At 42.5% G+C, this 13,229-nt stretch overlaps 1 protein-coding gene across 3 annotated transcripts in view; it reads right to left on the bottom strand.

Moving 5' to 3' along the window:
* E2F7 (E2F transcription factor 7) overlaps positions 1 to 11,893 on the bottom strand; it is a 37,447-nt gene extending 25,554 nt beyond the window's left edge. For all 3 annotated transcript variants that reach the window (XM_042947237.1, XM_042947236.1, XM_042947235.1), the window contains exons 1-3: positions 11,829 to 11,893; positions 11,046 to 11,138; positions 3,952 to 4,227 (exon numbers count right to left, since the gene is read on the bottom strand). In XM_042947237.1, the coding sequence (XP_042803171.1) occupies positions 3,952 to 4,227; positions 11,046 to 11,138 (369 nt within the window). In that variant the 5' untranslated portion in view covers positions 11,829 to 11,893. The remainder of the gene's footprint in view (positions 1 to 3,951; positions 4,228 to 11,045; positions 11,139 to 11,828) is intronic.
* Positions 11,894 to 13,229: the final 1,336 nt, after the last annotated feature.

A 13,229-nucleotide genomic window follows, 5' to 3' on the forward strand; every position in this document is an offset into this window, starting at 1 on the left:
AATGAAAAATAGTCATTTACAGCTTGCTACACCCTTGCTATGAATGTGCTCACTAGACCTATAGATCGGCATCACCGGGAGCTTGCCCCATCCCAGACCTGATGTATCAGAATTTAGGTCCTAGGGGCGCCTGGGTGGCGCAGTCGGTTAAGCGTCCGACTTCAGCCAGGTCACGATCTCACGGTCCGTGAGTTCGAGCCCCGCGTCAGGCTCTGGGCTGATGGCTCGGAGCCTGGAGCCTGTTTCCGATTCTGTGTCTCCCTCTCTCTCTGTCCCTCCCCCGTTCATGCTCTGTCTCTCTCTGTCCCAAAAATAAATAAACGTTGAAAAAAAAAAAATTTAAAAAAAAAAAAAAAAGAATTTAGGTCCTGGGTAATTCCTATTGACATAAAATTCTGAGATTCATTGGCCTGCATTGTGTCACCAATGTGTTTTATTTTTTACAACTGACCAAGGTTCAAGGAACTGAACAAGGGCAGCTAAGTCTTACTCCTCTTTATTCTTTTTGTAAGGATACTAACGTGGTGTCCTTGTCTCAGCAACCCACATTTGAGAAAGGCTCAGTTCAAGCCGCAAAAGTAAAAGGCTTTTCTTTTTAATTATTTTTTTAATGTTTTTATTTTTTTTTGAGACAGAGAGAGACAGAGCATGAGCAGGGGAGGGGCAGAGAGAGAGGGAGACACAGAATCTGAAACAGGCTTCAGGCCCTGAGCTGTCAGCACAGAGCCCAACAAGGGGCTCGAACTCATGGACCATGAGATCATGACCCTAGCTGAAGTCGGACGCTCAACTGACTGAGCCACCCAGGCGCCCCAGTAAAAAAGGCTTTTCAACGAACTGATTCAAGGAAGAAAGTGGTATGATTATCTCAATGGGCTTCAGAAAAAAGCATTTGATAAATTTAACACCCATTCATTATTTTTAAAAATGCTCTTAGAAAACCAGAAATGGAGAATTTCTTTAATAAAGCGTACCCATAAAAACCCAACTGCAAACACGTCTTAATGGAAAAATCTTGGAAGTATTCCCTTAAAATCTGGAAAATGATAAGGATGCCCATTATTACTGTTCCTCTTTTATATCATATTGAAGATCCTAGCCAGTGCCTGAGGACAAGAAAAAGAAACTGAGGCACAGGGATTAGAAAAGAAGCAGCAAAACTTTCACTTTGCAGAAGATGATTGTTTATATAAAAAAACTCAAAAGTATCTCAAATTATTTAAAATAATAAGTGAATTTAACAAAGTAGCTATAAAGGCAGATTTAAAAAGAGATTTAAAAAATCAGCTGTGGGGCGCCTGGGTGGCTCAGTCGGTTAAGGGTCCGACTTCAGCTCAGGTCATGATCTCATGGTTTGTGAGATCGAGCCCTGCATTGGGCTCCATGCTGAGCATGGAGTCTGCGTAGGATTCTCTCTCTCTCCCTCTCTCTCTGCCTGCCCCTCCTCCACTCGTGTATGTGCACGCACACCCACTCTCTCTTTCAAAAAAAACATTAAAAAAATCCAATCTAAAGTATATATGGAGGAACAAAAGGCAAAGAATAGCCTACACACTCTGAAGCAAAATAAGATGAGAGTCTTGCTTTACCTGATATCAAGGCTTATTACCATATGGTATTGGTGTAGGTATGCATAAATTGGCCAATCGAACAGAAGAGAGTCAAGAAACAGATACATACATGAAAAGAACTTTGACATAGGACAGAGATAGCAATGACCACTTGGGAGAGCAGGAGGGACTGAATAAATAGTGCAGGGACAATTGATTACAATATACAACATGAAAAAAACACAAGCAGTAAATTGAAATGTAACACACAGAACTGATAAAGGTATTTCAAGAATATACAATAAACTCCTACAAATCAATATGGAAAAATGAATAATAAACATCAGCAAAGAACATGCACAAACACTTCACAGAAAAGGGAAAAAACAACATGGTGGCCAGTAAACATGTCGAAAGAGGCTGAGCCTCATGAGTAACCAAGGAAAAGCAAGTGAATATCACAATAATACACAATTGTACACCCATTAGATTGGCAGAAATTAATAAATTTCACAGTGTCAAGTGTCAGAGAAGTGGATCAATAAATGTTCGTACATTATTGGTGGATGAGAATAGCACTTGGGAAAGCAATTACTTTGTGCATATTTGCATATCCAATGACCTAATCATTTCACTACTAGATGTGTACCCTAGAACAGTTGTTCTCAAATTTTTTGGTCATAGAATCCTTTCATATTCCTAAAAATTACTGAGGAATATCTTCTTTAAATTGATTTTTTACTACCTTTTGATAGAATATTTGGTCATATAAAATATACTTACCATGTACATAATATCTTTAATGCCCCAAACCAGAACAATACTATTAATTTACATCTGCCTACCCCACAGAGTAACCTTTCTCCTAAATTTGCATGTATCATTTCATGGCCATTTTCAAATAATCCTATCACATATGGATATATTCCTATATAAAATATTGCTTAGGTTTTGTTTGGTTTGGATTTTCAACGTTTGTAAAATTGAAACTAGTAGATAGTCTTCTGAAACTTGCTCTTTTCAATCAACATACGTCTTTATGATTCATCCACATTCTTGCATGTAGCTATGATTTTCTCTCATTGTCACTGCTGTTTGATATTCCACTGTATGAATATACCACAATTTAGTTATCCATTCTCCTACTCATAGCCATGTGTGTTGTTTCCAGTGTGCACTAACAGGAACTGTGCTATGATATTCTTGTTCGTGTCTCTTGGCGTATACACACAGGAGTTTCTCTGGAGCGGTGGTTCTCAAAGTATGGTCTGATTTGTATTTAGTTACATGGAAAAATCTATTAGTTAGCTCTGTCGCTGCAATGAAGTATACCAGATTCACTTCATTTTGTTCTATTAATTTCATGTGGTAATTCAGGATATCTTTTTCTCTTCTTTTTCAATTTCTTCATTTTGGTAATTTTTATAGCATAAAAAGTCTACCAAAAGGAGGAAAAATAGAAGAGAAATAACATTCAAATCTGTAACTTTTCTTAGCAAGCCTGGGAAAAGGTTTAATGGGAGAGTGAAAATTATTGACCATTGATTTTTTTTTCTTTAAAGTATAGATATGCTGCTTATTCAATAGCCCTGGTTCTCCATGGGACAGATAATTTAAAGATGATTTACCTTTAAGGCCCCAAACCAAAGACTTCAACATATATAAAAATAATGAAATTTCCAAAGTCTAAAATAAACTGCTACCCTCAAAATCAGAGAAAAATTATAATTCACAGCAGCATTAAAAAAAGTCCAAACTTTTTCATTAAATCAAAATTATGAAACAGTTCTGCCTTAAAAATTATCATTTTTAAATGTGTACTGGGAGTAGTCAAGGGAGTAGCATATAGAAGAGAAAAAAAAAACATTCATTATGAAAAAAATAAGACACAGAGTGAGAATTCCATTTCAGCTAGAAGTAAGATATTAAGTTTTGGCATATTTTGATATCTGTAAATAGCAGGGATTTGTGGATGAAAGATACCGCCTGCCTAAAAGTATTTTACCATTACAGACATCTGACATGCCATTAAAAAAAAAAAAAAAAAAAGAGAGGAAGACATTAAGTTTAATACCGCTTTTGGCTCAATGGTAACTGAAAAACTGAGAATCCTATGACTTTTAAGTTGTTAAGTAAAGATTTTAAAATTCTATAAAGCCTGGGGTGCCTGGGTTGCTCCATCGGCTAAGACTCTGACTCTTGGTTTCAGCTCAGGTCATGGTCTTGTGGTTTCACGGGTTTGAGCCCCACATCGGCCCCATGTTGACAGCACAGAACCTGCTTGGGATTCTCTCTCTCCCTTTTTCTCTGCCCCTCCCCACTCACACTGTCTCTGTCTCCCTCAAAATGAATAAACTTAAAAAAAAATTTCTATAAAGCCTGAGACGCACAGCCTGTTTACCTGCAGAGAGTCTGTAAAGGCATCATCCTTGTTTTCAATGGGTCTGAACAGTCCCTTTTTCTTCTCCCGGTCTCTTATGTCAGGGCTGGCAGCACTAATGAGCATCTTCAGGTTAGCTGTGGGCGTCCATGGTTCTGCCTGCTGTCTGTCAACAAGCTTAACTGGAGTAATGGGGTTTCTTTCTGGAGTGAAAATTTTTTGCTTTGATAAATCAATTGGTTCATTTTTTATTGGAGTCTTCGGGGCCATCCTTGAGAGATCAACAAATATATTTTCCTATTTAAAAAAAAGAGACCTTTTAGTAAGAAAGCGAAAGGGCAGGTATAAGCTAAGAGCATTCTGTTCCCATGATTCACCGAGACATGAAAATACAAAGAGACCATATATTCACCGCTGAAAAATACCAGGCTAGGACTAGTGAAAATAGACTGAAGGATTCATGGAATCCAACAGTGGTTCAGTGAGAACATGATTATCATCTACTGCTTTTAAATATACTTCTCATGGCAGCTCTGGGAAAGAAGTTGAGTGTATGTGCTCCTGGTAGATGCTTGTAATTGTTGGGGATGATAATAAGGGCAATTGTGGGCTGAGTCCATACTGCTTCTCCATTTACGAGTTTGCACTAACTAGTGCAGTACAGTTATGCTTTTGTAGTTCAGTGTTCACTGGTGCTAATTTAGAAATTTGTAGCAGGACCAACCAATGGAAAAGTATCCAACAAAATGCCACATTTCAAACCAACCTGGAAGGGCTGTTATTCCCTTAGAGCAGTACTTCTCAAACTATCCATGGTGAAGGGCCAGGGTTTTTTATTTCCAAACTCCCACGTACTGATATGTAGTTTCACTTCACAGGACTTATATGCATTTTCCACCACCTGTAACTCTCCATGTGAGTTTGTCACTCAAACAACCTACAGCCTGTTCACTAGGAAGAGACCACTGATCATGGGCTTAGATGCCACAGGGGGGCAAGATCAAATTGTTACAGAGCTTTCTAAGTGCCTGCCTTTCAAATTCTGGTCTTAATTTTTTACGGTTTAGCAATAGTTTGTGGGCTAGCACCTGTCCCCAGATCACACTTTGAGTAGACCGCCTTAATTATAAGAAAAGAGCAGTGATGGGTCCATTATGTCCCTTAGTCCACTTTGAAAAAGGACTAAGTGAATGGAAGCCACATTTGGAAATACTAAGTAATGAAAACAAGTTTCTTTCCCCTAAAATAAGGACTCATCATTCAAAAACGGAAAGATTCTGTTCTTTCTGTAGCAGAATTCACCTCCAAGCAATTGCATTTTACATAATGATGAAGGTGGATGAGCTAAAGGTTTGTCCCTGCTTTTCCTATATATGTAGCATTCTGTAGCTACTGTGTGCTTGGATTTCCGCTAAGCAGTCCTTTAAGAAAGGTACTTTCCCACCAATGAGCAACATATGAAGAGAGGAAAAGAAGATTGGGAGCCCCTGGAGTCTGTGTTGGGGGGCGGGGGCAGCATCTCTTGTTCCTTGGATCAGCAAAAGCTGCTGGCTGGCCATGGTGAGGTTTTGCCTCGGTGTCACTGGGGTGGGGGGAGAGGAGGGAATGGGATGGTTTCCCACCACGCAGCAGAAACAGCCAGCCTGGAGCACTGCATCTACCCATATCTCTTAACACATCCGTACTAATGTGCAGTTCTGATGAAGTCTTCTACAAGGGAATTCTAAGTGTTTACTATGGACCACACCCCGTTTTATGTACTTTACATATATTAACACCTCATCCAATCCTGTGACCTAGGTACTATTATTTTTCCAGTCTACAGATGAAGAAACTGAGGCACAGAGAAGTTAAATAACTTGCCTGGGGTCACATACAACCTTCATTCAGTATAAAAGTTACTGGTATGCAAGAAACAGCTGACAGCAGAAGTTTCTGAAATCTTTCATCTAGAAGTGAGCTTATCGTGGGTGCAAACTTTTGTTGGATCAACAAAAGGTACCGAGCAGACCACTGATCCCCACTGGCACTATGGAGAGGCAGTATGGGGAAGTAGTTATGCACGCAGGCTCTTGGGCCAGCTTACCTGTCTCTGCTGCTTATCAGCGTGGGCAAGCTGCTTGTCTCACTATATTCTAATTCTCTCAACTGAAAATGAAGTCCATAAAAATACCAACCTCAAGGGTTATTAGAGTAGTTCCTGGCATATAGTGAGCCCTCAGTAAAACCTAGCTGTTACCTGTTCCCCTCTTTCCCATTCTTTGTTACTGTCCATTCTGGCACTCAGAGCTAATACAACACAATGTGTCATATTGCTATTTAACTTCCTAGGTGCGTGTCTTGACTCATTAATGTGACTGTGCACTTCTGGAGGTCAGGAATCAAGTTCCATATGGCTCATTCCTCATAGTTTTTTTGGCACAGTGCCTTGCCCCTTATGGGTGCTGACAGAACACTGTGCCTTGATTATCTCATTTTCCAAAAAGTATCCCTGATAGAGGGCGTGGGCCAGCCTCACTGAGGTGGACAGAGATGCACACTCCTTCTGTGCTCCCTCTAGCGGACCTACCTATTCTCAAAGGAGCAATGAGCTCCTACTTTTGCCCTATGGAGGAACTATGTAGATGGATTATTTCCTTCAACACTTTGATATATTTTTACTACAGTTTAATACGTAAAGTTGGAGGGGAATTAGGTTACCTGCGAGGTTATGATTGTACACACCTCTACATCAAGAGAAAAAAGAATGCCAAGCAAATTTTTACACTGAGATCTCAGATGGGCAGAAAGTCAACTGTAATCTAAAGTCAATTGCTTCATCTGTCTGTCTAGCCTGTAGTCCTAACACTGTATAAGTGGAAAGGAAGTTAGAATGAGACTGGAAACCTGGTTTTTGTCTCCGCTCTGTGTCTTTTTGATACTGGACAAATTGTTCTGTCTAGGCCCAAGTCTCTCCTTATCAATAAAATAAGGGGTTCCAACTAAAGAATCTATCTCTACAGCTTTCCAGCCAGGCTCCCCAGCTGTGTGATGGACACAGGGATGTGCTGAGATCTCTTCAGGAATGAATGACTCATTTCCCCTGATGCTAGAAGCCCTTCACCAGTCTGAGAGGGCGGAGTCCTCCAGAATCTAACTTCCCAGGGAGACCCGGACTGTCCTCGATGCCAATAGAGGTAGCACTGACATGTAAAAGCCTAGCCAGGCTTGCCCCCACTCAGGATGACTCTGAGGGGTCATTCTAGAACTCCTAGTTGGGTAAACTCCAGACTTCCCCTGAGACTGTCTCAGATCCGCTTCTCCTTCTGTCTAGTTCTGCTGCCTTCCCTTCCTACCCACAGACGTGGCTCCCCAGAGCACCCCTAACAAGCCTCCAGCATGTTACCTCCGTGTCCGATCTGCCTGTCGGTAAATCTAAGTGCAACACCCTGGAAGTAGCTTCTTCGATTAGAGAGGGCCTGGAGAAATGTAACCCTGAAACAGGCTCTCCAATTCTCATATGCAAATGGACACAACATAGCCTCGCTTACCTGCCATAGAGGTGCTGTGAGGATGGGATCAGATAATGAAGGTGAAGGCAGTTTGTCACCTGAGTGCTATACAAATATTTGTTATGAATTATACCAGAACTTCGACTCTGCTGTATGCTGCCATAGAAAAGCTGTGTAATTATAAGATCTTGGTTCCCGTCTTGCTTGGGTCTCAGATATAGCTTTGATCACGTTACCTCAAATAATATGTGCAGATATCAGCCTTGTTGGGGCCCTTGGTAATATTTTGCCAACTGCTTTTCCAGTTCTATCTCATGCATTATTCTACCTTGTGTCCAAACAGTGCACTTGCTTTTCTTCAAACCTGCCCTGCACCGTTCCTTTGTCTTTAATGCTATTGGTGAAGCTTTGCCCCTTGAAACTTGACCTATGGTTTAAGGCTCACTGCAAAGATGACATGTTAGGAAGCGTCTCTTTCTAGCTTTTGACTAACAAACTCTCCTTCTCTTCAGAGCACTTTCTAGAATGAGTAATCCACACCAAGGGCTTTCCTCTGCCCGTCTCCCAGGGGTTCCCACTGGTCTCATCTAGGTCGCCTCTCACTTGCCAAATCAACAGTAAAACACCTCATTTGACCTCACTGTACAGGTTGAGACTGTTGACTATTCTTTGCTCTATGAAACATGCAGCCCTTTGGAAACAGCACATTTTTTCTCTTGGTTCTCTCCCTACTTCTCAGTCTCCTTCGTTGGTTCCTCGTTTTCTACTCTTAGAACCTCAGCTCTCCACTCCTCTCTGTTCGCTCTCTCTGGGACAGTTCACTCATCCTCATGTACAGGGCTTTAAAACCAACCTGAATGTTGACAGTTCCCAAGTTTGTATCTGGCTAGGACCTTTCATGAATTCCAAAGTCAGGCAACCAGTGCCTCCTGCACACATTTATCTACCTGTAATCACACAGGTCCAGATACATAGTTCAAACTGACCTTCCCTTCTCTCTCAATCACTCCTAAAAATGATGAATGACCTTCAAAGAAAACTTGTGCCCACTAAGTCTGGGCACTGTCCCCAAATGTATCTGCTCATTGCTACTTCTTACCAGTTGCCTCCCTCTCCACTTGCCTAAGTCTTAGCATTCATCCCTTCAAGCCCTTGTTCAGGTTTATCTCCTTCACAAAGCACCCCGATAGCTCAATCCTTATTGCTCGCCCCTGCATGCCAAACCATCCATTTTCTTCTTTTGTCCTCCCCAAATGCTCTGTAAACAACTTAAGAGGAGAGTCTTGTTTATTACCTCACAACTGGGCTCAGGAAATGTGGGTAATGAAACTGAAAACTGTACACTTAAAAAAAAATTCCTCCGTAAGTAGCAAGAAGATGCATGCATCATACAGTACTTCTAGTTCTTGACCAATGTGTAGAAAGTCAAGAAAGAGAAATCCTCTAAATGCCAGCTGACCCACAAAACACTGTGCCAGGCATCTCTCAGAGGCTTTCAAGCAACAATTCAACACCATCAGCTTCTGGCCACTCTGAGTATCTTGAACATTTCTAGAACGCCTGCACCTCACATTATTTCCTCTGCTACAATGTCCGTTCTGCTCACTCCTGTTTTTCTGTAGGCTGAACGTCCTCAGGCCTGGAGGCGTGGTTAGCCCAGATGTTACCTGCTCTGTGAAGCTTCCCAAATCTCCCGGGATTCCCTGTGAATGTATTTCCTCCTCTGTTATTTTGCCAAACATTTTGTTCCCACTTCTGTGATGGCGCTTGGCAAATGATAGTACAGTTGGGTAGTTTTGCATCTGAGTCCCAGAAAGTCTCTTATGGCCTCTATGTTTATCTTTGCGTTGTCAATGAGTACAGTGTGAACAGTATGTGTTGCTGGGTACTTTACAAACACCTAAAGAGGGAGGTGCTATTTATTAGCTCCAGTTTATGGAAGAAAAAAATAAGCTTAGAGAGGTTAGGAAACTTAAACCACTGTATCTCAGCACCTGGAATATAAATATTTATTGAGTGACTGCATAAATATATTAGTTCGAGGTTATGGAGCTAATAAATGGCAGAGCAGGAAATCAAACCCAGATCTCTGTTACTGCAAATCCCACATTCTCGCCATCCCTAGAAATCCTCCTTCGTTTACTACACAGCAATGTGAAAAGGAGATGAAAGCTCCACCTAGGCTCTGGGCAGAAGCACTATTCTCATTCCTTGCCTTCTCTTTGAGAGGTGAAATAATCCCTGCTCATACAATCCATTTCAAACATTTTAACCACTTTTCCGACCTCTTTGTGGAGTCATTTGAGTTATTCTCCACACCTATTAAAATGGGAAAGTTCAACTGCAAACAGCACTCACTGATACCAACCAGAGTAGAATGCCCTTGTGGAAGGCACTTGATAAAAAAAATCACTGACCCAGAAGGAAAGAAGTAGACGCTAACTCAGGCTTTATATAAATGCATGCATATTCCTTCAAAGCTATTCCATCCAAATTATAAAGGAAAACAAAAAGTTTTGCTCTGAAAATCCCAAAGCCAAAACTCTCAATATACATTTTAAAGTCTGGGCACTTCCATCCTCATATGGCTTAGGTTCATTTTTAGAAAGTCCTCTTGAAAACAACAATGTTTTGGTATCCTTCTTTTCCTAACAAAAAAATTTTGAAGGCTAGGAAAAAAAAAAAAAAACACTACAAAACATACAGTTGCACACCTATCCAAAATTAATGGTTGTCAAGTATTTTTCAAAGGTCCACATAAGAGGTGCTTTGCAACCAGACAGTTTCATTGTTGATGGCAAGTCTAAAAATAAAGACAAGGAACCTAGAGAAGTGCAATGCCCAAGTAAGTTGCTATGCTCAGATTTGTATTCAAAGTTTCTGTTATATATTTGGCTTCTGCCTAAAAATGCTTAGACATTCACTAACAAGCTATTACACCTTTTCCGTAGGGCACTAGCTGGTGAGTGCAGCTGTGCCGACGTGGGGATGGTGACAGTTTAGACATTACAATGGCCACTTCGTTATGGGTCTTGAAGACACAACCATGGTCTTAAAAGTCACAAGGGGTGCAGAAAGAGAGAGAAAGGCTCAGTACAGAACCAGGAGCAGCACTGTAAAATATTCAGAGTATGCTAGTGGGCTAAGTCATTTTATCTCCCTATATATGGGTGGCACAGGTCTTAATTTTGGGTGAATGGAATAGTCGCTAGGAGAGGGTTCATTGGTATGAAGAACACTTCACAGCACTTTAAATATCCAGTATTTACAATGTACAGTCTATATTCCAGGACCCAAGGGGTAACATTCCTGCACAGCATGAGCTAATCCACTCTTGACAACTGTAAGTACAAATTTTTGGTTGCAGTGTCCAGCACATTTTCGATTCATATAAATTGGTTTCAACATTACATCTAACAGCCTCTTTCTACTGCACAGTGAGTGAGAAACTCAACAATAATGGTTTGGATGCCTCCATTTTTAAAAAAGTATATTTCTATAATGATCGTCAACATTAATTATTATGTTTATAAGACAAATACAAGTGCCATGTCGAAATACTTCATTGAATTAGAAATGACCATCTTAAATATGTTAGAGCATAAGGTATTTAAGCGCACTTACCTTTTGTGCATTTTCCCCATCTTCAATTGCAAAATCTAGTCTGGGCTGCCTGGGGTTGATCAGGTCTTTTAATGTTAAACAATTTACCTCCATCTGTAATACACAATTACATTGGAAAGTGATTTTACAATTGGATGTTTTCTCCTCCAACAAAAATATTTATTACTTGCTCGTGAACATGAACTTCCCCTCTCTAAACTCATCCTGGGAATTTCCAGGAGTGCAGCCACCCTCAACTCTAAAACGCACATGAATAACACGAACACTTAAAGTGTGTTTGAGAATTACTAAAAACCTGAGAAGGCAAAAAATCGACAAAACTGGTAATCGTTTATGCAAAGCAACAGCACAAAACAAAGTTACCAAGTCAGAAGAGTGTAGGGCAAATCTGTCAGAAAGCACAGGGTCTCCTAGGTCAGTTAATTTTGGCGCAAAGAACTGGGAGGAATTCGGCTTTGAGGGGGTTTTGAATCAGGGGGGAGGGAAACCTGATCGCTAGACCAAACCCACTCAGCTCTTAACGCAGCCCCTTCCCAGGCCTCCAAGCAGACCCCAAGGATAAACCCTTCCAATGAACCCCCCAGATCGTGAGGAACAAGTCCCCTCTACTGCCTCACGGGAGGGAGAGCTGGAGCCAGGACACCCCACACGCTCCTGGTCCGGTGGCAGAAATGACTCGATCCCCACCAGCCAGGGAGGCTGGCAGCCTGGGCGGGAGGGGGGGGGTCCCCTTTTACCCCAATTCCCGCCTCCACGCAGCGCTTAGGGCCGCACGCTACTTACTCCCACTTTGAGAAGGAGGTTTCCTGCCTCTGTGGGGACCTTCACGATCCCACACCGGCGAGGGACCAGCGGGGAGAGGAGATCAGCAGGCGGGCGGCGACATCGGGCGGGGAAAGCGAGGCGCGCAGATCCCCGCTCCGAGCGCCCTGAGCTGGCGGGGACCCCGCGGTGTCAGGGCAGCGCCAGCGCTCCAGTCCCGGATCGCAGTCCCCGCTAAAACACCTCCTCTGGCGCCTTGAGACCGAATTTGAGAATCAACCAATCAGCGGCGGCCGGCGGGATGGCCCCGGCCAATCGCTCGGCGGCACGGCCCGGGCCCGCCGCCCCTCGGAGTCTTGGCGCTCCCGGCCGCGCGTTTCGCCCTCACCCGCCCAATTGTTACCGCCTCGGCCCCCTCCCCCTTCCGGGTACCTGGAAACCTCGGGCCCGGGAGCCAATTCCTGCCGGGGACTTGGGCCCGGGCGGCCGCGGGAAAGCCAAGGTGGGGGGGGGGGGGGGCGCGGGGGCGGCGGGAGGAGGAGGGGAGCTCTTTTGTTATGCATAAAAGGCCCGCTCCTGTCCCCTCGGCTTGCCGCGCTGGGGGACCGCGGGCACAGCCAGGGGAGGGGAAAGCAGATGGAGTTTGGAAAAACGATATACACACTCTGGACGCTGCCGCCGCCACCCCCTCCCCGCAGCAACCTGCGCGGAAGCTAAGTTGTCCAGGCTTGTTGGGGCAAACTTCCTAACACCGCACGCTGGTGTGGCACGTGAACCATGGTTACCACTCTATGCTGCGAGCAGATGGCACGCCAGTTAGTCCTGGAAACTAGACTGCAAGCACAACCAGCTGTTTTTTTTGTTTTTGTTTTTTTTTTTTTTTTTCTTTTCCTTTTCTTTCTTTTCTTTTCTTGTTAAGTCTGGTGTTCCTTTTTAAGAACATCGCCGATAATTAAGGGGGAAAAGACTTACTAAATAATTCCTTGCAACATGCACTAGCATTCCGGGAAGTAGTCGAGAAAATTTCCTCGACTTGCTGATTTGTATTAAGTGTTTCACTTCCTTCAACTTTAGTTTCTTATTTGAAATATGGATATTGATAGAGACAGCTGTGTGTGTATGTATGTGGTGTGTTTTAATAGATTGGTGCTTAGAACAGTTTTACATTTACAGGAAAATTGAGAAGATAGGACACAGACTGCCCATATATCCTGCACTCAGTTTTACCTGTTTAACACCTTATATTTGTATAGTGTTTTTGTTGAAATTAATGAGCCAATAATGATAACTGAAGTCATTTCTTTATTCAGATTTCCTTAAATTACCTACTGTTTTTCTGTTCCAGGATACTGCATTATATTTACTGTTCATGTCTCCTTAGGCTCCTCTTGGCCATGATATTTCTCATACTTTCCCGGTTTT

This window comes from Panthera leo, chromosome B4 (genome assembly GCF_018350215.1).
Source record: "Panthera leo isolate Ple1 chromosome B4, P.leo_Ple1_pat1.1, whole genome shotgun sequence".
NCBI lineage: Eukaryota > Metazoa > Chordata > Mammalia > Carnivora > Felidae > Panthera > Panthera leo.